This window comes from Canis aureus, chromosome 3, assembly GCF_053574225.1.
Source record: "Canis aureus isolate CA01 chromosome 3, VMU_Caureus_v.1.0, whole genome shotgun sequence".
In the NCBI taxonomy this organism is placed as follows: Eukaryota; Metazoa; Chordata; class Mammalia; order Carnivora; family Canidae; genus Canis; species Canis aureus.
Window position 1 is genome coordinate 75,970,012 of NC_135613.1, and position 23,009 is coordinate 75,993,020.

General features: G+C 48.4%; 1 protein-coding gene across 1 annotated transcript in view; it reads left to right on the top strand.

Annotated features, from left to right (window-relative positions):
- The window catches only part of GRIK4 (glutamate ionotropic receptor kainate type subunit 4), a 382,506-nt gene that overhangs the window by 192,228 nt on the left and 167,269 nt on the right, over window positions 1–23,009 (top strand). The window contains 1 exon segment of the mRNA XM_077893889.1: window positions 11,587–11,751. Within this exon segment, the coding sequence (XP_077750015.1) occupies window positions 11,587–11,751 (165 nt within the window).

Genomic DNA, 23,009 nt, shown 5'->3' on the forward strand with positions numbered 1-23,009 from the left:
TCCTGGGAACTCTTTAATTTTTCTCTACTAAACCATTTACTGTCTCCACCCCTCCCTGGAAATGTCTTTGAGAGCCAAAGACCCATGCATAGTCTTCTGCTATTTCCTAGCACCATGGGCACCTGGATGGCTTATGGAGGGATCATAATAGGGTTTTATCATATCACATACCATATTGGGTTGTGGCTATTCCATTTTATGGTTGCATCCTCCTCTGGACACTTTGAAAGCAGAGAAACATCTTTTCCTTCTCTGTGTACATAGTGCCTTGGTTAAGATAAATGTTTTAATAGGTATTTGATGAATTAATAAATAAAGGAATGATTCCCATCCACTTGGATGAATGCATTGCCTGTATCCATTACAAAGCACAAGATTAAGTACTAAATGACTGGCACAGACCATGAGTGCTTTGAAGGATTTGGAGAGGACAGATTCAGTGTGGGCTGGAGTGGTCCAGCGCATGTCCAGGTCAGGGCAGGAATGAACTTGAGAATAATTTAGATGGGATATGGGTCAAGAAAAGCTGAGTGCTTTCCAGGAAGAAGAGGCCACCTTAAGAAAGAGAGGGCAACGTGACATGCTCTGCTTGGTGTTCAGCAGGGATACCTAGATGTAGCTAAGTGGTCAAAGAATTTGGTATAATATAAACCTGGAAGGACATGTGGTACCAGATTGTGGAGGATGTGGGTGCCAGGAAGGTGAATCTGCAACATGGAGAAGCTGGGTTTGCACAGGAGAGCTCAGAGGCAGGAAACAGGTTAGGGGTGTTGCAGGAGAGAGGCAGGGATGGTGGCAGTGGGAGCAGAGAGAGAGCAGGGGATGGGGGCACATTGCTCAGTGGTCCTCAACGACTCAGCAGGTGGAGTGGCAGAGGGCTGGGGAGAGCGCAGGACAGCTCTTCCATGGATCCTGTGGGGAAGACGGGCCATTAGTTGAAACTGGAAGGCAAAAAAAGCCCCCCCATTTTATGAAAAGATAATGGGTTACATTTGGGACATGGGGTTTGGAAGGACCTCCAAGGGAACATTTCTCTCTAGCAACCAGAAATAGAAGTCTGGTGCGTGGATGGGGAAGTGGAGCTGGGGATAGGCGTTTTGGAATTATCTACATAGAGCTGATAGTTGAGAATGAATTATTCAAGGAAGATAGTATACAATAAAAAAAAAAAAAAGGTGGACTGAGGACTGAATCCAGAGTGTGAATTTTGGGGAACACTGCCAACTAGAGTTATATCAAAGAGAAGAAGGAACTGGAGCACGAAGGGAGTTGGGGCAAAGGTGATCAGAATGAAAATCAACCTAGTGTTGTATCAGGAATGTTAAAACAAGACAACCCAGGAAAAGCCTCCTGTCACATGTGACTCAGAGCCTCAAAACCCTAAAAAAAAAAACCACAGAAAGACCTTTGGATTTGTAAGGAAGGAGAACTTTAGTGAATTCAGAGATGGCAGAGGCTCGGGATGGAGAAGATGGAGAGGAATTGGAGGCAGTAGGTATAGGTCACGGAGTTTAAATGTCTCATTTGCTGAGAGAGGAGAAGGTAGGAAGGAGCTAGAATAGTAACATTTTTCTCACCAAAGCATTTTTTTAATTGAGGTATAATTTGCATGCAATAAACTGCCTATATTTTGAAGTATACAATTTGATAAGTTTTGCCATGTGTATACCCATTATACCATCACCAGTCAAGATAATAAAATTTTTCATCACCCAAGAGAAGTACCTTGGTGCCACTCTAATTCCCTTTTTTGCTCCCTCCTGTGTTAACCCATCCCCAGGCAACTACTCATCCGCTTTCTGTCACTACAGACTGTTTTGTATTTTCTGGACATGTATATACATGGAATCATAAAGTTATAGTCTTTTTGTCTGACTTCTTAAATTCCATTTTAAACTTAGTAGTATTTTGTTGTATGGCTATCCCACAGCTTGTTCATTCACTCCTTTATTGATGGTTGTTTCTAGTCTTTGACACTCACAGAGCAAGTTGCTATGAACATTTATGTACAAATTTCTGAGTAGACCTATGTTTTCCTTTCTTTTGGGTAAATGCCTAGGAATAGAATGGCTGTATCCTGTGGTAGGGGGATGTTTAACTTCTTAAGAAGTGACCAAACTGTTCTCCAAGTGGTTATTCCATTTTACGTTCCCACCGATAGTGTCTGAAAGTTCCAGTTCTTTCATATCCTCGCCAGCTTGGTGTGGTTGACCTTTTCAATTTTGGCCATTCTAGTAGGTTTATGGTGAGATCTCCTTATAGTTTTAATTTGTATTTCTCCAGTGACTTATGATGTGGAGCATATTTTCATGTGTTTATTTGCCACCCATGTAACTTCTTTGGTGAAGTGTGTATTCAAATTTATTTTGCATATTTTTAAAGAATTGGATTGCTTGGGGGTGGGGATGGTACCTGGCTGGCTCAGTCAGTGGAGCATGTGACTCTTGATCTCAGGGTTGTGAGTTCAAGCCCTATTTTGGGTGTAGAAATTACTTTTAAAAACAGTCTTAAAAAGTTGGATTGTTTGATGTCTTATTATCGAGTTTTGAGAGTTCTTTGCATATTCTAGATACAACTCCTTCATCAGGTATAAGCTTTGTGTATAATATTTTCTCCCAGCCTCTGGCTTGTCTTTTTCTTCTATTCATGGTGTCTTTTGAAGAGCAGACAGTTTTAATTTTGATAAAGTCCACTTTATCTATTTTTTATTTTATGGATTTTGTTCTTGGTGTCATGTCTAAGAAATCTTTTCTAAAAGCCGCAAAGATTTTCTTCTAGAAGTTTTATAATGTTAGGTTTTACATTTAGGTCTACGATCTATTTTGTGTTAATGTTTATGTATGGTGCAAGACAGGGTTGGAAGTTCTTTTTTATTTTTAACGTATGGATATCCAACTGTTCCAGTGCAATTTGTTGAAAATATTATTTTTTTAAACTGTGCTTTTGTCAAAATCAGCTGGCCATATACAAATGGGTCAGAATAGTAATTTTGAAGGAAGGAATAGAAGTTGGCATAACATCCCTCAAAAGCCAAGACAAATTTGGCTCAAACATTTACAGAGTGCCTCCTGTTGTCAGGCAGGGTGCCAGGCACTGGGGATAGAAAAGATTGAAGAGCGGAAGTTAAGGATGAAGCTGATCATTGAAATAGAGTATGCGTGGGATTCTATGGCTATACATACTTGGGGCCCTTGATTGACTTCTGCGTTCAGAAGAAGCTTCCAGAAGGAGGGGCGGCCTGGGTCAAGGACTCATTCTGAATGAGGGTGGTCAGTGAGCAAAGATGGGAAGGCAGAAGGAGGAGCATGAGTAAAAGTGCATAGGGTCGCAACAGCATGTATGTGCATGCACGCACACGTGTGTGTGTTTAGGGGGTGCTGTGGTAGTTTGGTATTTCTAGAGTGGAGAGGGATGAGCAGAGAAGCAGAACATAAGGTTTGAGAAAGAGAGAGAGCCAGGTCTTGCCTGCCACACCAAGGAATTCCATTTATTTTGAGACCAAAAGCTAAAAGTAGGACTTTGCGCCTTGAAGTGACTGGCAGCTGTGTGTGGGTGTGACTCAGGACTCCCAGGTGGGGGCCAGGTGGTTTAGTGGGAAAACCAGGTGAGAGTCAAGAGGGTGCTGTTGGGTAGGAGGGGATGAAAAGACTGAACTTGGGTGATGGTGTTGAGATAGAGAGAGAGACGGGGACAGATCTGGAAAATAATAAGGGGCAAAGCCAGAGCCATTGGAGGTGAGGGATTGAGGTGAGGCCATGGTGCCTGGGTGGCTGGTGCCATCACTAGCTAAATTCAGGAAGAATGTAAGTGGAAAGAAGGTGAGTTTGCTTTGGGTCTTAAGAAATCTGAGACGCTTATCAGACGTTTACATGGAGATGTCGGCAGGCAGGTGGACAGAGGGGAAGTGTGCCCCTGGAGGGGGCTGTGAGCAAGATCATTTAGGAAACGTCTGGGAGTGAGTCAGAGCCTGGGAGCTCACCAGTGTTAAAGGCTCAGCAGGAGACAGCGGACCTTGATGGATTGGCCAGAGAAGCAGGAGGAAAACCCCAGGGGCTTCGTGGGTCATGGAAGTCACAGAAATTGAGGGTCTCAGGCAAAAGACTCAGGACTCGAACACTCAGGACTCTCAGGTTCAGAAGAAACCACGAGGTGGCTTAACCAAGTGGTCTGGCAGTCTCCAGACCCAGGCTGCCATTGAGTGCTCTGTGCTCTTGGGCAAGTTGCTCACCCTGCCTCTTTCTTGGTTTTTCTCACCTGTAAAATGGGAAAAGTGCATTGTAGGATTGTGTGAGGGCTAAGTGGAACAGCACATATGATGTTCTTGGAACGGCACCTTGCAGAGAACGAACAATAATGCCAGCTAGTGATATAATTAGAGAATCCACTTTGCAACAGTGGTTCTTGTCGGTGACTTTGTGCATACAGTCTTGAGCGGGCTCGTGCGGGTGGCAGGCAGATTACAGTGGTCCAAGGGGATATGAAGTGAAGTGAAGCCAGCAAAATGTTGAGCAATCGCTTGAGAAGTTTGGTTTGAATTGAAGGTAAGATGGAAGGGAGAGCTGGAGGGCTGTACATCGAGATTGAGGTCAGCGGAGGGTCCCCTGAGCACATTCTAGCAAAGGGGAATGAGCTGGTCTGGGGATGAGACAGAAGGTAAAAGGAAGAAAGGGAAGTGTGGTGGTGAGGCAAGGGTGTCAGGAGAGAAGAGCCAGGTGTAGAGGGCCTCATGATCTGAGCCTGTTGGAAAGGAGCACCTGGCAGGCTCATTGGGAAGAACATGTGACTCTTGATCCTGGGGTCATGAGTGCGAGCCCCTTGTTGGATGTAGAGATTACATACATACACTTCAATTAAAAAAAAAAAAAGAGGCAGAGGCACAGAGAGGAGGCAGTTCCCTGCAAATGGGCTCCAATTAACCTCTCTGTGAATGAAGAGAGGGGGCGAGAGCTGGGCGTTGGTTAGAGGTGAAAATCCAGATGATGGGCTGACTTGGGTCCACCCCCCCGTTCATATGTTAAAGTCAACTCCCGGCACCTCAGAATAAGACTGCATTGGAGATAGTGCCTTTGACAAGGTAATTAAATTAAAATGAAGTTATTAGGGTGGGTCCTAATCCAGTAAGACCGGTGTCCTCCTAAGAAGAGGAGATTAGGGTACAGCCGCGAGCAAAGGGAAGAGAATGTGAGGACGAGGGAGAACCGAGGAGGGAGGCCTCAGAAGAAACCAACCCTGCCCACGCCTTGATCTCTGACTCCTAGCTTCCAGAACTGTGAGAAAATAAATCTGTTGTCTAAGTGCCCTTAGTCTGCCCTACTTTGTGATGGCAGCTCCAGCAACCATACACAGTCTGGAATGTGAGCTAGAGCTGGCCAGGCAAGACCAAGGGCAGATGGCGGTCCAGTGTTGCATCCCAAGTGTGCAGAAAGGGTGTGGGTTTGTGGTGGAGTGGCCTGCACAGTGGTGTGGCTTCCTCCAGCACAAGAGATGACAGGGATTTACAGGGGTCAGGGGTAAACAAAGGGAGGTGAGAGGTCAGAGGTGAGCAGAGGAAGCTGGTGCCAGGTGAACGGTGACTCTGGGGCTGTGGCTGGGAGCAAAGCCGACTGGCTCCCTGGAGACTCCAACCATCTTTTCTTGTTAGGACAGGGCTCTAATGGGGGTGAGCTGAGCAGCTGAAGGGCAGTGTTATAGATACTGCCTATAAAGACTCTCCCGTAAAACCTCTTTATTCCCCCCTTTAAGAGATAAGAGTTATCAAAGTGCTTGGAAATCTTCAGGAGGGAGATTCTGAAAGACCCAAAGGATTAAGGGAAGCTGATTTTCCAACCTGAGGGGTCACTTGCAGGCTGTTGAGGATTTGCAAAGGGAGGGCAAGCCCTGTGCCAGCTTACCCAGGTGAGCAGAGAATAGAACTGCCAGCCCCTGGGTGCCCTAGAGGCACCCCCACATGCCCTGCACCCTGCAGCACTGGTTCAGAGGGACCGCCCTCGGTCTGAGCAATACCTAATGCTTCTGCACCATGTCACATTATTCTTTCACTCAATAACCATTCATTAAGGGCCTACTTGCATGCGTGTCTGGAATTGTGCAAGTACAGAGATGAATCAGCCGTGGCCCTCACCCTCAAGGAACCGGCTGCCTCGAGGAGAAAAGACGGATAAACAGATAGGCATAATAAAAAAGTCAAAAGTGATTAGTGTCTAATGAAAGGTACAGAGAAATTTCTGTGGGAGTTTTAAGGAAGAAGGAATTAATTTGGGATGGGGAACCAGGGCATTTCAAAGGAAGGAGAGATAGATCACTTTGAGCTTTTCAGGTTCAAGCTAATTGAGGGAAGTTATAGAAAGATGTAAAGTAAGCACCCTTCCAAGGCAGTGAGTGGTCTTTCAGGAAATCTAAGGAGAACATTGGGCTGGGGCAATTGGGAGGGCTTCTTGGAAGAGATGAGTCTGAGGGGGAAGAAGAAGAGTCCTTATAAGGAAAGAGGGAACAGGGACAGGGTTAGTGTCAGCAGAGGCATGGAGAACTGAAGGTAAAGCCAGCCCTGGTCCTAACATGGGGGTGCTGTCACTGTAGGGGTAGGAGGGGTGCTGCAGCTAAAAGTTTAGGTATGTGGAAGCCAGACCACAGAGGGCCAGGTGCCATCCTAGAGACTCAGATGGGACCAACCCTTGGATAATGGGGAGGCCTGAGGACTTTGAGCAGGTGGGTGATAATCATGGCCATACTCACTGGGTGAGCTAGAAAGGATTAAGGTGGGCAGAGCCAGGCCTGCCGGGCCCAAGGAGGCATCCTGTCCCGAGTAGACATAGACCTGGGCCCAGAACATGGAGAAGACCTCGGGGTGGAGGTGGGCACAGGGTCAAGAAGCTGCCCTTTCCTTGGCATAAGCCTTAGAACTCAGAGCTGGCCAGAGGTAAAGCTGTTGGCTTGTAGGGAGAAAGGCCCAATGTCAATGTGGGTCACCAGCTCCCTGGGCATGAGAGGCATGTTGAGTACATGCGGTGGAAGAGTCACTGTGCAGAGTCCCCACAGCTAGAAGACTCTCCCTGATTGCACGTCTCCATCTGAGCCTTGGCCTTACTGTACCCCGGACCTCCTGGCCTTACCGTGTCTACTAGTTGACATCTCTGCAGAGTAGTCCCCGGGGATGGAGGATGTGCTAGATGATATTGTTCCTCATTAGGCAGTGGCTGGGAGCTCTGAGCATCCTGGCCCAGCCCAAGAGCCAGGCATGGGGGACAGAGCCTGGGGCCAGGAGCATCAGCTGCACACTTAGCCCTGAGCACCCTGCTCTCCATGCACGGGGCCCCTCACTGGGGACCACCAAACAGCAAGCATGCTCTTGGAAAATGCCTGTCGGGCACATGTTCTTCTGGTGTCCTAAGAGAGCCTGAGCTGGCACCTCATCCTTTGTGTCCAGAGACCCAGAATCAGAGTTCCTGTTGTCATCCTAATTATTCTGATCCCAATATGTTTGATGCCAACTAACCACCCAGTTGAGGCTGTTCCCAGACGGGAGTTAATCATTGTCTAAAACCTAAAACCTGATGAAAAGCAATACCCAGAATGGCAGAGAAGTTGGGTGGAGTGCAGAGTCCTTCCTGGGACCCTATGGGAAGGCGAAGAAGAAGGAGATACTCAGGGAACCTCATGTGCCCCTTAACATAAAATCCCCACATCCCCTATTCCCCACCTGGTCATGATCCCTCTGTCTCAGAGTATGTCCGAGGATGCTCTGTGAGTTGATTATATGGTGTTCCATGGCTGGCTGGTGTCCTGTACATCTGGGTTTGTATTGGCACATTATCTTTGTCGGCTTGGGCTGCCATAACAAAATATCACAGACTGGGTGGCATGAGCAACAGACATTTATTTCTCCCAATTCTGGAAGGCTGGAAGTCCATGATCAAGGTGCCAGCAGGGTCAGTTTCTGGTGAGAGCCTGCTTCCTGGATTGCCCTCTTGCTGTGTCCTCACATGGTGGGAGAGAAATAGAGAGCTCTCTCTGGCATCTCTCATAAGGACCCTCATGCTATCAGATCGAGGCCTCACTCTTATGACTTCATGTCACTTTAATTACATCTTAAAGGTCCTATCTCTAAATGGAGTCATATTGGGGGTTAAAGTTACAACATGTGAATTGGGAGGAAGGGGACATATTCAGTCAGTAGCTCACACTGTGAACATGTACTGTTCAAGAAGAAGAGAACACAGCCCTAGAACAAACTGTTGGGTGTGTGTTGCCTCCTGGTATAGGTGTGATCGTGCCCTTTGTATACTGATGGGACAGAGCTAAGTCTGGTGTCTATACCATGAACAGCCCTGTCAACTCAGGAGCTTGAGTTCCTTCCTAGATTTACAGGGGATGTGGGCATTTTCTAAGAGATTAATTTATTAATTATTTTATTACAAGTGATTTTCTTTAAAAAAAAAAGGTGATTTTCTAATATTTAAAGGTCATATGGCCTGAAGAGAAAGATGCCCCCCATCTAGAAATCTTGTAGGAGTTGGGAGCATTAGCTAGGGGAATTTCCAGAGGACCAGGGTCCTGCCTGTTAGTATTTCATAGTCGATTTGCCTTGGTGAGACTTTCTTTCTCTTTGGGGACTGGAAAGCTCATGTGACCTACAGCTGTGGATTGCATTGTGCCCTCCCCAAATGCACATGTTGAAATCCTACCCCCCTCCCAGTATGATGGCATTAGGAGGTGGGACCTTGGGCAAAGTCATGAGGGTGGTGGGACCTCCATGATAGGATCAGTGCTCTTATAAGAAGAGTCCAGAGAATGTTGTCCTTTTCTCTCCGCCATATGAGGACCGTGTGAGGAGGCAGGTGTCTGCAAACCAGGAAAGCAGGCCCCTTGTAGAACCCAACAATGCTAGCACCCTGCTTTCAGTGCCCCACCTCCAGAATGGTGAGAAGTGAGTGTTTGCTGTATAAGCCCCCCAGGCTATGGTATTTTGTGGCAGCAGCCTGAGCTAAGACACACCTACTTAGTACACCCCTTTCTTAGCAGCAAATCCAACGAAGACAAGGTTCATTGGAAGGAAGATGAGCCTTGGTTCCAGGTACATGGTCTGCGTGAGGCTGACCTGGAGTCACCTTCCACCTCTCCCACTTGCCAACCTTGTGAACGTGAGCAGGTCCCTTGACCTCTGTGACCATTCTCCCATCTCCAAGCGAGGATAACCCAAGAACACACTAGTTGTTGCAGAGCTTAAGTGAGACTGTGTCCACTAAGCATTTACGCTACTGTGGTCACTGAGTAAGTGTGTGTCTATTCACATAAAGCTTACGTACCAGGGATCCCATTCCTCTTTCCCATGATTTGTGTGTGATGGCCATGCCAATGTCTCTTTTCTATGCTTTAGGGCTAGACTAATGATTTCTATTATATTTTTAACCATGAAATATTTTTTTCCATATCAAGTCTTATGTGGAATCCCAGTACCCAAAACTGATGGGTGTAGAGGGATGCTGGTTGAAGCTGGCATGGGCCTAGGGACCTCCATGCAGCCTTCCTCTCTGCTGCCCTTCTTCCTTTCTCTTCCCAGAGTCTTCCTCCTGGGACAGCACAGTATAATTGTTTAGGTTTCTGCTTCCTGAGTAACATTCCCATTCTGGTCTTGCTTTCCTGAGGTCACCGAGGTAGGTGTTTCGGGTGTCCTCTGGCTCTTCAATTACATGTTTATAGCGCATTGGCCGCTCTTGCAAGTGGTGATCACAACAGGCGTGTGAGGACTTTGCTACCTAATTTACAGAAACCTGCTTTAATGGCTAGCTCTTGGGATGCGCTTCAGTTGCCCAATGTATGGCCCACCCAGTGTCAATGAAATCTAATTTTTATTGTTCAACAGGCTATGCATATAAACATATCCACACATCAGGAAAAAAAGGCTTTGTAATATTCTGTGTCCTGGTTTTTGGTTTGGAAAATGGGTCACAGTAGGTATAGGAGCAGTGTACAGAAAAGACAGCATGGGACCTGGGTTTCTTCTGTCCATGCCAGCCACAGAAGTTCAAGGGCCACGTGTCGGTGAAACCTATTTTGCTTGATTCCCCATGTTGCTTTTCTGAGCCTTCAACCTCTGAAAGATAAGGTTGATATTTCTTCTTTTTTCCCCCCTGTAAGAGCTTTATTATAATATAATTCATACACCATATGATTCACGCATGTAAAGTATATAAGTCAATGCTTTTTAGTATATTCACAGACTTGTGCATCTATCACCATCATCAATTTTAGAACATTTTCAGCACCCCCAAAAGAAACACCATGTATGCATTAGCAGTCACCCTCCATTCATTGTAGCTTTTCCACCACTGCCACTAGGCAACCACTGATTTACTTTCTGTGTCTGTGGATTTACCTGTCCTGAAAATTTCATATAAATGGAATCATCCCATGTGCAGTATTTTGCATCTGGCTTATTTCACTTAGCACCATATTTTCAGGGTTCATCCGTGTTGTGGCCTTATGAGTACTTCATTTTTTTTATTGTTGAATACTATTCCATTTATAGATATACCACGTTTTGCTCGTTCATTCATCAGTTGATGTGCATTTGGACTTTTTTCACTTTTGAGTTATTTTGAATAATGCTGCTATGATCATGTATGTGCAAGTTTTTGTAGAGATTTTCAATCTTGTAACTTTCTCTACGAGGAGAATGAACGATATCCAGAGGTAGATTTGTTGAGTGTTTACTGTGTGTCAGGTACTGTGCTAATCAGCACCTCACACAGACTATTCAGGTCATCTTGACAATGCTCCAAGGGGTGGGGGCTCTTTCCCCATTTTACAAGTGAGGAAACTGAGGTCTTCTAGCCAGTGCAGGGTGGAGCTGGGATTTGAATGCAGGTCTCTATGCTACCAGAACGCTTACCCTTAACGCTGCTTCTGGAGGCATTTGGTACACTATACCACTCCAGCCATTCATATTAAGTCACGCCAATTAAATTTGTGTGATGTGTCACTTACATACATTATCTTACTGAATCCTCACCCCAAGCCCCTGAGGTTGTCTCACTGTTCTTAATGTTCAGTGAGGAAAAGAAGTTCAAAGAAATTGCCTGGCTCACCGGCTGACATGGTTTATCAGTGTCAGAGCCTGGAGAGCTGGCATTCAGCAGTATCTTCCACGGCTTTCTCTCTCATGCCTGGTCTCCCTTAACCCTCTCTTGTCTCAGGGAGAGTTCTGCAAATGCCCAGACTACCATTTTCAAAGGATAGCTACTATGTCCCTTCCTTGGCACACGTGTGCCTGTGTACCCTCAAGCATATCACCACGCCTAAGCCTCGGGACCTCGTATGCATAGACCCCCGATGGCCCTGCCATGACATCAGGGGGTTCCTGGGCCAGATATGCACATGAGAAATCATGGTTGCACCTGCCCACAAACCAAGACCCGTAGCATGGAGAGAACTTGCTTTGGGAATAGTTCCCAGGATGGCAGGGTGGAGGGGGTGGAGGAGGTGGAGGGGAGCTGCCCGGAAGAGGAAGGTGGCAGTCTGGGGGAGAGTGGAGAAAGGAGGGGAACGGGAGAGGGTACCAACTGTCTCCGTGTGGTTGCCTGCCCACAGCTGCTATCTTGGATGACCCCATGGAGTGCAGCAGAGGGGAGCGGCTCTCCATCACCCTGGCCAAGAACCGCATCAACCGCGCTCCTGAGAGGCTGGGCAAGGCCAAGGTCGAAGTGGACATCTTTGAGCTTCTCAGAGACAGCGAGTACGAGACCGCAGAAACCAGTACGTAGAATGGGCAGGGCTGCCCTCTGCTTTCCTTGCTGGCAGGAGGGGCTGATAACATGAGCCATACCCCTCTCCAGGCCTGTGATTAGATATTCCCAAGAGAGGGAGAGAAACATGCAGTAGGAGGCCCTGTAGGGCTCAGTCTGGAGGAGATCCCTAGGTTTTGTTGCCAACTATGTATGGAGGAGAATTGAGACAGGATACTCAGTCGTTCATTCATTCACCCACTCATTCATTCCTTCATTCCTTCATCTATGGACTTCTTCATCTCCTGGACATACTGTACACAATATGAATGAAACCTTATGTGTGATTAAGAGAAGAGAGAGAGGGCCAGCCCAGGGGTCACTTAGTCAGTGCACACCTGATTGCCTGTCTTGCTTTTTTTTTTTTTTTGTGCCAGGAGCAGTGTTGTGGGACTTGGGATGGAGTTTGACCACTCCGTGGGTGACTTTGGGCAAATCACTTATCCCATTTAACCTCAATTTCTTCATCTGTAGAATGGGAATGCTAGGCTCTACTTTGCAAATTTTATAGGTTGTCAAGAGATTTGAAGGACTTAAAAACATAGCAGAATCCTCTGTGAGTTGCAATGCTTTACACACATACACACTGGGGCACTCGAGTCACATGTGTGGAGCCCCTGCCCTGTGTCAGGCACTGCTTTTAATTTTCCCAGCTTGAGAGTTAATTGTGTTGGTCCCCACTTTACAAGAGAAGCTGAGGCTCAATGGCGATGACCAAATTGCCCATCTCCAGAGCCAGTCACGGGCTGAGCAGGTCCTGAACCCTGCCCTCGTGTGCTCACTCTCAAAGCCATACTCAGTCCACCAAGACCTCCCTGGAATTCTCTGGTGTCCTGCTGGGGTTACCTGGACAACTTTATAGGGTGAGCTTTTCCCGGTCATGGGCCAGTGGCTCAGAGCCAAGCTGGCAGTGAACAACCCTGTGCAGAGGGAAGAAGAGGAGCCCCTTAGCCCAGAGAAGTGATGACATCTCTTACCTAAGACTCTGTTCCATCTCCTCCCTTTGTTACCTGTTTCAACCTTCGGTTATACTCAATGGTAAAAACACAAAAACAAAAGAACTTGCTGAGGCATATATGGGAGACAGCTGGTCTTCTGGGGGTGGATGCAGCAGTGCCCTGATCTGGGCCATTAGTACTGCAAGAGAAGAGACACATCACTCTGGCCCAAGTGCAACAGGCAGGGTGTCCTGTGGCACCCAGAGAGAGCAGGAAGGAAGGAGGGCAGTGGCTCTGTCTCAGTTTCCTTTGAGGCTCTTGCGGTCTTCCCTCTCTGGCTGGCCAAGTTCCCTGGCTCATTTGTCATGCCTGTCCCATATGGCCACATAGGCCCAATTTACTGTCTATTTATTCAGGCAACTTTTATTGAGCATTTACTCTATTTCAGGTGTGACTCAGGATATCATGCATTGGGAACAATGCAGAAAACAAGGTAGACACTGTCCCTGCCATCAGGTGGCCTGTGGTCTCTCTTCAGCATGTACATCAGTAGCAACTTCCCTCAGAATCTCTTGGTCTGAATTTCCAAGGTAGAGGATCTGATGGGTCCGGCATATCTTCTTGGAAATTCAGAGCCGATCTCACCAGTCACAAGTGTTGGCCAGATGGCCTGATGACTACCCTTGGAGAGAGCGTCCACGTTTAGGGACCAAGAGTGGGTTCATGCCCTACAAAAGAGGACTGGGAAGACCAGCGGGATCTATGGACATAGATTCCTCCCCAGGGGGGAATGGAGGAAGATCAGGTGCCTGAAACAGTCACTCACTTATTCAGTTGGTCAGGTGATACATATGTGGTGAGTGCCAGTTCTCCTGGGTTCTAGGCCATGGGGATTCAGCAAGGGACCAACTAGAAGTCCCAGCTGGCAAAGGGATGAAGTTCTAGTTCAATGAAAGTAAGATTCCAATTTCCCTGCATCTTCTGAATGAAATCAGAAATCCCGGCAACAACTCCTTGTGAGTCTCCTAGTCCAGTCTGTAGTGGTTCTTTGTCCAGGAGGACAGGTCTCTGACAAAGATCCAGATTCCTAGATAGCGCTCAAGAGCATACGTCCAAAAGCCAGCTCCTCCTTCCTTTCTCTGGTTTGTGACAGTTTCTCTGCAGGACAGAGAGTGGAGATCGTGCATCGTGCATCCTGGATGGGGGTCGTTAGCACATGTAAATGTCCTCTCCCGGTGACCCCGGCAGCCTGGCTTCTTAAAGTCCATACCGCTAAAATATTAAGCCAGATGAATCAGGGGAATAAAGGAAACTGATATTTTTTATTCCACATTACAGAGCTTTGGGGCATCTTTTTCATGCCCGTCTTTTAGGCGCCAAGTATTTTATTAGCTAGTAACCCTTGGTTCAGCTTTTACATCTCAATGTGTTTGAGGCATGATTAGCATTTGTTAGAAACAGGGCTTCTGGATCTTTCTACCCCAAAGGCCTTTCATCCTGAAGCCAGAGCTGCTCCCCCACAATGGATCTGAAACACCACCCAGATAGTTCATAGGAAGGTTCCAGCCCAGCTATTTCCTTCCCAAAGTATGGGAGAGAACGGGTGGTGGGTAAGTGCTGTTGGCTGAAGCCAGGCAGGGACTGAACTTCAGTGGCAGTGTTGAGGGAAGGACATAGGAGGGAGACAGGGTCCCTGGATCAAGGAGGGATGATAGTTCTGCGATGCCTACTATGAGGTGTCTTTGTTATAAAGAGCAAGAACGTGGATTTTAGAATCAGGTTGGCCAGGTTTAAGCCCTGGTTGTACTGTTTACTAGCTATATGACTGTGGACAGGATGTCTGGCCCTATTGTACCACAGTTGCCATGTTTGTAAAATAAAAGTGGTGGTGATGTCACCTCCTAGAGTCCTTGAGAGCACAGCATGGGACAGTGGCCGTCAGCGCTTAGTTCCAGGCACATAACTGACATTCAGTGAGTGGCCGCTGTGGGCTTCGCTGTTGGCATATCCTCTCACCCCCTCCTCTGAGCAGGCTTCCTTCAACCCTCTTACCATCGTGAACAAGAGGCCTCCGTATGTGGCAGTACCATCTACCTCCCAGCTCCTCCCAAGGGGCCTGTCTTAACGTCAGCACGCCTCGTGGGGCATCCAGCGTAACTGGACATTCCCTTCCTCTTCCAGTTTTCTGGGCTTGATGCATCTGACAGCATTGAGCCTTTGGAAATTATGATGGGCCACCCAAAGCCAGCTGCTGCTCAGTGCCATGGGTTCTGTTTTCCCCAGGCTAGGGGTCCAGAGCTAATTTGTATTATTAGCTTAAAACTATCTGAGGCAGTCTGGGCCCCTGAACACCTGCCACCTCACCCCTGTCCCCCATGGCCAGGAACTCTGCTCCAAGAGGATGAAAGAGACCCTAGCAGAGACGTTCTTGGTTGTGGGGAGCAGAGGCCCTGCTCTAAGTTCGGGTGGTAACAACCCAGCAATGTACTCTAGTACCTACTTGCAGCAATAGGTGAGATTCCAGAAGCTCTGTACGAATTGCACTTTCATGAATCATGTTCAGGGTGGGAGTATCAGTCAAGGGGAACAATGACTATTTCAAGAATCAAAGATTGCGAAGTGTAAAGAAACTGAAGATGCTGGCGTCCAGAGATCCACCTCCTCATTTGATGATTCAGAATGAGGCTGGGAGGTGGGAAGTACCAGACGGGGCATAATTCATAACAACCCCGGACACTGGAAAGTTACAAGCACGAAATCACCTCCTGTTGTATTTGGCTCACTTAGATTTTCATATAGTGAGTTTATTTATTTATTTTTAAAGATTGTATGTATTTATTCATGAGACACACAGAGAGAGAGGCAGAGACAGGCAGAGGGAGAAGCAGGCTCCATGCAGGGAGCCCATGTAGGACTCGATCCCAGGACCCTGAGATCACGCCCTGAGCCAAAGGCAGATGCTCAACCACCGATCCATCCAGGCATCCCATAGTGGATTTATTTGAAGTACGGTCACCCATAGGGCTTCCTCAAACCCAGGTCCCATTCCCTTCTCCTCCCTGCCCCTTCACTATCACCTCAGGCTTCTTGATGTTTGACTCCCCGGCTCCCTCCTTGCACAGCCCGCGGATCTGAAACAAGCTCCAAGAACAAGACCCATGAGGCCATGTCCTTCCCGCCTGGCCCCTTCCCTCCCCGCTCCTGCATCTCGTCTTCACCTCCACCTCACCCTTTCTTGTGTACGGAGGGTCCCACAGGCCTTGCTCCCGTCTCTTCCATAGATCAGCACGTCTCCTGCGGCTGCCGTGTCAGAGCTTAACGGAGTGGCCACCCCCTTATCAGCCAAACACCCGGAGGCACCATCCCTGCTGCTGCCAGAGCCAGTTTGAAGTTTAATTTACTGCAGAGCTGGAAGCAGGGGCCTCGCTGTCAACCCCTCGCCTCTGCCTTGGTTTGTCTCTGAGAGGCCAAGCGTGCTATCAGCTGTCCACACTGCTTCCCCTGGAAAGCCTGGGGCGCACTGGTTATCCCACCCCACGTGGCCCCATGTGATGCTCCGGCTGCGTGGATGCTCCTCCTGCACGAGCTCCCGAGATGCCCACGGGCTCCGTGGGCGTGACCCCGGGTGACTCTAGTAAGTGAGGGCAAGCATCCCTCCGTCAGTTCCATAGAACAAATCCGAGTCCGCATAAGGGAGAAGCCGCAAGGAAAAAGTCACAGGATAGCGATGAGTCATTCAACAAACATTCCACGCTCCCGGCTCTCTGAGCTACCCACATCCTGCGTGCATAATGTGGACTCTGCAACACACTGAGTTGCAGTGCGTAGAAATCATCTGGTCCGTGGTCTTTTCCAGGAGGCAGTTAAAACCCAAGCCTCCAAAAAATGACAGAGAATTCAGTAACTCTGCTGTGTGGCTCAGACATGGGCAGAGGGTGGTCGGAAATAGGTCTGAGGTGTAGACGGTGGTCAGATGAGGCCTCTGGGCTGGACCTTGGAATGTCTGGTGGGTGGAGAGAAGGGAAGCGGGCACCCGTGCAGACTGTATATAGTGTGGCAAGGGCTCGGGGCAGGAAGCAGCAGTACCTGGGGACAGTGACAGATGGGCGTGGCTACAGCAGAGCGTTTCTGTGGGGCGTGAGGGCCGGGGTTGGAGAGAGGTGTCGGGTTCTGGAGTTGGGAGGCACCAGGATCCTAATCCTGACTCTACCAGCACCTCGGGCTACTCTTTTGTGCCTCAGATTCCTCATCTGTAAGATGAGAATAATAACAGTTCTTACTTCAAGAGGTGATTTTTTTTGTTTTTTGTTTTGTTTTGTTTTGTTTTTTTAAGATTGTATTTATTTGAGAGAGGGCGGAAGGGGGAAGGAGAAGCAGGCTCCCTGGCAAGCTCCCTGCTTAGCAGGGAGCCCAACATGGGCCCGATACCAGGACCCCAGGATCATGTTCTGAGCTGAAGGCAGATGCTTAACCGACTGAGCCACCCTTTAAGAGGTTTTTTGAGGACTTTTTAAAAAAAGATTCTTTTTTTTAATTTATGAGAGAGAGCGAGCAAGCACAAGCAGTGGGGAGGGGTAGAGGGAGGGAGAAGCAGGCTCCCTGCTGAGCAAGGAGCACAACGTGGACTCGATCCTAGGACCCCAAGATCCCAAACTGAGCCAAAGGCAGATGCTTAGCTGACTGAGCCACCCAGGCGCCCTGGATTTTTTGAGGATTAAATGAGATGATGCACTTACAAGACTCAGAGCAGTGCCCTATATAGGGTGAGCTCTTGATAAGTTTTATGCAGTAGTAGTAGTAGTAGTAGTAGTAGTAGTAGTAGTAGAAGAGGCAATCATATAGTAACTCCTCCGTCACAGGGTGATTGTGAGGACTCAGGGAGCTAGCATGGCTGTCAGCCTGGCACCTGGCACCTGGATGCTCCCAGTACACTGCAGTGCTGCTTCACAGTTTTGGGACCAGACTGAGGGCTTTGAAGAGAATGCCTTTGGTGAGGGGGGCCAATGGCAGTTCTGAATTCTCTGACCAGAGAGAACCCCACCATGGGGTGTGATGGTGCAGAGACCTGGCACTCTCGCCCTCATGCGCTCCCTTCCTCGGCTAGGGGACCAGAAGGGCCCACTTGTTCAGCCCACTGTCCGCTCTTGGGGTGGGGATGGGGGGTGAGAATGGAGCTCCCTCCTGCAGGCTCTGGCATAGGGGAGGAGATAGTTCTTCCAGGTGGATCGAGGCAGTTGTTTGCTTTGCTCCAGGACACTCAGGGCTTAGCTTTGTGCCGGACGTACCACATACCAGATGGAGACCTTACCCTGACCCACTTGAGCTTCGCATCAAGAGTGTCTTGATGAGAAGGACTCCGGGTTCTCCCAGCCGCCTCTGGTCCACCTCAATGTCAGCTCCCGATGGCCAGGCCTGTTGGCCACAGAGGCTCAGGGAGCCGCTGGGAACTCCCTGGAAGTACCATGCTATAGGTGAAGACGACCTGCCCCACCCAGGACTCTGCCCCTGCCCTGGAGGGCCTCTAGTCAGTGGTGCCTACAGTTTACCCCTCAGTACCGTCCGCATCACAGCCAGACCCCTCCTCTCCCCATGAAGACTCAGAGGAGGACTAGGGATCCAGGCTGGAGCTGGCATCTGGAGGGAAAAAATCCCCCCCTCCCCACCTTACAACACCCCCGTATAGTCTTTTATTCCAGCAGCTTCTCTGACCCCTATCTTCCATTGCCTCTGCTGGCTGGGAAACTTTGTTGCCATGGCAATGTCACTCATGTCTCCCCCTCCCTCTCTTTCTTGCTCCCTGGGAGGCAGAGGTAAAGTGCACCTCCCGCCCCTCCCATCCCTCCCACACACTGCTCAGGGCCCTCTACAGATGGCCTGGGCCTGTCGAGTCAGGGTCCCAGAGGTTGCAGAGCTGAGGTGCTTCCTAAGCAGTTTCCATTTGTCTTGAGCAAAGCATCCCTCATAGGGAATGAGAGAGCAATTCTCAGACCCCAGGAAACCCCCAGGCCATGGGGATTGGATCATCTTGGCTCATGTCAAGTCAGGTGAGCAAACATCTGTCGAGCAATGTCTTTTTGCCAGAACTGAATTTGTGTGACCCAGGCCCTTAAGGAGTACCCAGTCCAGTGTGGGAGATGGGAGATGGGTACTCAGAACAGCAGGCACGGGTGCACAAACCTGCAAGGCTGGATGTTTTTAGAAGCCAGAGCTTTCCAGATATCAGAAAAGTCATGTAGTGCATACACCATATATTAAGTAACATCTCCAGTGGGGCTGGGGGCAGAAGCCCATACTCAAATACACATCCTTATATTCAAATATTCACATACTATGAATAGCCTCACATCTGTCTGTTTAGATCAGATTTGCCACCAAATGAGCTCGATGAAAGCCATCCAGCTTCAGAGCCTTTTGGATTTTTGGAATTGGGAATAAGGGATTTTAGCCTTTTATAAGAATTTATTTTTAGGAGAATCCTCTCTCTGTTGCAGCCCAACATAATGAACCAGCTTGGGGCAGAAGCTGGCCAAGAATTCAGAGAACGGGGAAGCTGATGTCTCTCAGCAGCTCCAGTGCAGATCTGACTCAGAGCCACAGTATGATGTGCAGGGGAGGAGGAGGAGGTGTCTACTTGCCTAAGGGCAAGATCTGAGCTGGGCACTGGAGGATCAGTAGGAGTTTGCCAAGCAGAAGAGCAAGAGAGGGCCTAGGCCATGGTCACCTGGGGGTGCTAATGGTGCTAATGGACTCATTCCCAGAAAAGTGTTTTTATTTTTTTTAAGATTTCTTTTTTTATTAGAGAGAGACAGAGTGTGTGTATGTGAGTGTACCCACGAGCAGGGGGAGGGGCAAAGGGAGGGAATCTCAAGCAGACCCCCTGAGATCATGGCCTGAGCCAAAGCCAAGAGTTGGCCACTGAACCAGCTGAACCACCCAGGTGCCTCACAGAAAGTTTTTATTTTTATTTTTTATTTTTTTAATTTATTTATTCATTAGAGATAGAGAGAGAGAGAGAGAGAGAGAGAGAGAGGCAGAGACACAGGCAGAGGGAGAAGCAGGCTCTACGCAGGGAGTCCAACGTGGGACTCGATCCCGGGTCTCCAGGATCATGTCCTGGGCCAAAGGCGGCGCTAAACCACTGAGCCACCCGGGCTGCCCAGAAAAGTGTTTTTAAATGAATAAAATAAAATAGGATGACCAAAGAAACCAGCCATATGGAAATGCAGTTAAAATATATTTATAATGACGTATTATGAATGTGCTTCTTTATTAATGTATTAAATAGCCAAGCCTAGCAATAGGTCCAACTGCTAGCCAAAGTTTGAAATCATAATATAAGTGATCTCCTAAGATTGTCTGTAGCACCGTAGTGTCACAGGAAAACATTTGTGATGCTTGTAGGTCACGAAGTCACAGGTACCGTTATTGCCTCTGGTTTATTGCTTGTGTTTAAACTTGAAGGAATGCCAGATTAAATTAGGAGAAAACAATAGTGATGTCACTTTTTTCCCCAAAGTGTTTGTAGACCACTGACTTCTACCCCCAGATCTGAGGCAGCAGGTGAAGAATCTCTGGTCTGGTCAGAGAGAACTACCTGGGAACAGGCTCAAGGAGGAGAATTAGAAGCATGCTCCGGGTGAGCTGGTGTGAGGCAGCCGGCAGCACGATGGGAGGAAGAAGGGCTGGAAAGGTGGTAGCGTCTTGAGATCACACACATTTGGATTTTACTCGCTTCTGAGAAGAATCTTTTCTTACGACATCCTATCTTTTATAATGGCATGTTATAAAAGGAATAGATGCTCATTATAGAAAATAAAGGGAAAAAAAGGCGGTGGGGGGAGCCATTCAGTGTCGAATTGGCCCAAGCAATCCCCATGACCATCCGTTTAAGCTGTGAGCCATGGGAGGGGTGAGCGTGCTGACCCCGGGGCCAGGGATGGAGGGTGTGAATCCTGATTCCAACCTTTACCCTTTTTGTCTTGTTTTCTCATCTGTAAAATGAAGTTGACGGTAATAGTTCCTATCTCATCAGGTTGTTCTGAGAATTTAATAGATCTGTTCATATGAAGTGCTCAGAATGGGCCATAATTAGCACTTGGTAAACACGGGCTTTTATAACCTCTTCTATCCTGAGCGCATAACTTTTTTGTATTTGCTTCGATGTGGCCTTCCTGTAGATATACGTATAATTTTATATCCTGCTTCTTTCTCTTAATATTATTTCATAAATATTTTTAATACTGTTATAAACTGTTCATAAGCACTTTAAACACCTAAATAATATTTCATGCGGCTATATGACCCACACTTTAGGTAAAGTAGTCCCTTATAATTGGACCCTTAGCTCATTTCCAATTTTCCACGGAAAATGTTGAGCAGGCTTCACTGTGGTTCAGCAACTATTTACTGAGCACACAACTCGGAGTCAGGCCCTGTGCTCGGTACGGAGGACACAGAGGTAAATAAGACAGGCTCTCTGCCCAGCAGCAGCACATACACCTGTGTTTGGGGATTATAATTTGTCTCATGGTTTGGAGAACAGATTGGAAATGATGAATTCCAGAGACAGAGAAACCCCTTAGGAGGCAGGTGGAGAAAAGGGGCTGATCTAGAACCATCACAATGGGAGTGGAAAGGAGGGGATGGTGGGCTAGCAGGTCAAGGGGTTGGAATCTGGCTGCTAATGGGTATAGTGAGTGGATTCAGTGAGGGAAGCCAAGGAAGAGTCACAGGTGACTTGAGTTGGAGCCTATAGAGTGAAGTGGGGTGAAGTAGAGTGGTTCTCAGAGCTTGGGCTTTGTGCCTGATGGATCTCTGAGTTCAAGCCCAGCTCTGGCATGTCCTACCTGTGATCTTGAACAAGTCATGCAAATTTTCTAGGCCTGTTTCCCCATCTCTAAAGAGGGGCAAATAACACTCTTCTGCCTAGAAGTGTGAAGGTCAAATCAGATTATGAGAAGCATATGGCACACGTGATGCCGTGGTCATAATAAGGCTGTGTGGCATGTCAAGTGCCATTCTAAACACTTTGTGTGCATTAATTCACTTTAATTCTCCTACTACCCTACTGTTAGAATCCCAGTTCTGTAGATGAGGGAGCAGCCCAGAGAGGTTTGATAACTTCCTTGGGGTCTCCCAGCTAGAAATGACAGAGCTGGGACTCAAAGCCAGGCAGCCTTGCATCAGAGGCCATGCTCTTAATGACTATGCGCCTCTCTGCCGTGGACATGGTAAGGGGGTGACACCACAGCCAAGTCCCTGTGGCAATGTCCATCAGGTGCTTGAAACTGGACTTTGTAACCCAGGGCATAGGTCAGAGTGCAGGGTCACCTGGGCAGGAACAAGAGTGGAGGTCAAGGCAAGGGTGAGGTTGCCCAGGGAGAAGGGGGCAGGGATCAAACCTGGATTCATCAGGCGGAGGAGGAAGAGGAGTTGGCAAAGGAAGTGAGGAAGACTGGCCAGAGGAGCAGACAAGAATGGGGGCTGAAGGGTGGTCGGGAATTCAAAAGAGCAATGCCATCAATAGCATCAAATGCGGTAAAAATAGAGTAGGATGAGCATCGCTCAGAAGTCGCTGATGACCTTGGGGAGCAGATTCAGGAGAAAGAGATGGGGACCTGGACTGGAGGGGTGGGAGGAGATACATGAGGTGGCTGCAGGGAGGTGAGTGGCTTCGAGAGAGCAGAATGAGCCCCAGGCAGGATGGGGCCAGCATACTTGAATTCCGATGCTGGCTCTGACCTGTGCAAAGTACGTGACTTTGGAGGAGTCACTGAACATCCCCCGGGTGCCATTTCCTTATTGGTAAAATCAGGAAGGGAGGCCCACCCCTGAAGCTGTCGTAGTGTGACGGCCGATGGACTTGGGACATCTAGCAGCAGTGAGAGTGAAGCTGGCTGAGATCTCGTGAGCTCACTTATGTGGACACCGCCTGCACCTGGCAAGTGGTGTCAGGGATGGAGCCTGCTCGTGGCTACTTTGTCACTGGGAATGGTTCTGACACAGTACAGATGAGGTCCTGTCTGGTACCCATGGCCCACGGCCTCTTGGCCAGCTGAGATCCGTGGCAAGGCAGGATCCCTGCCGGAGCCTCAGGCTGGGAGAAGAGCTTGCAGACCTGTGGTTTGTGTGGCAAACTGTAACACTGGGATTGGGACTCTGAGGCTCTCTCCACCACCTGTACCCCATGAGGGCGATCACGTGGCCGTGTGGGCCAGTGGTCAGGACCCTACCCTAGGAGAAAGAACATCTAGGGTGCAGGAGTGGCTTTGCAGCCAATTCAGTGAGGAAC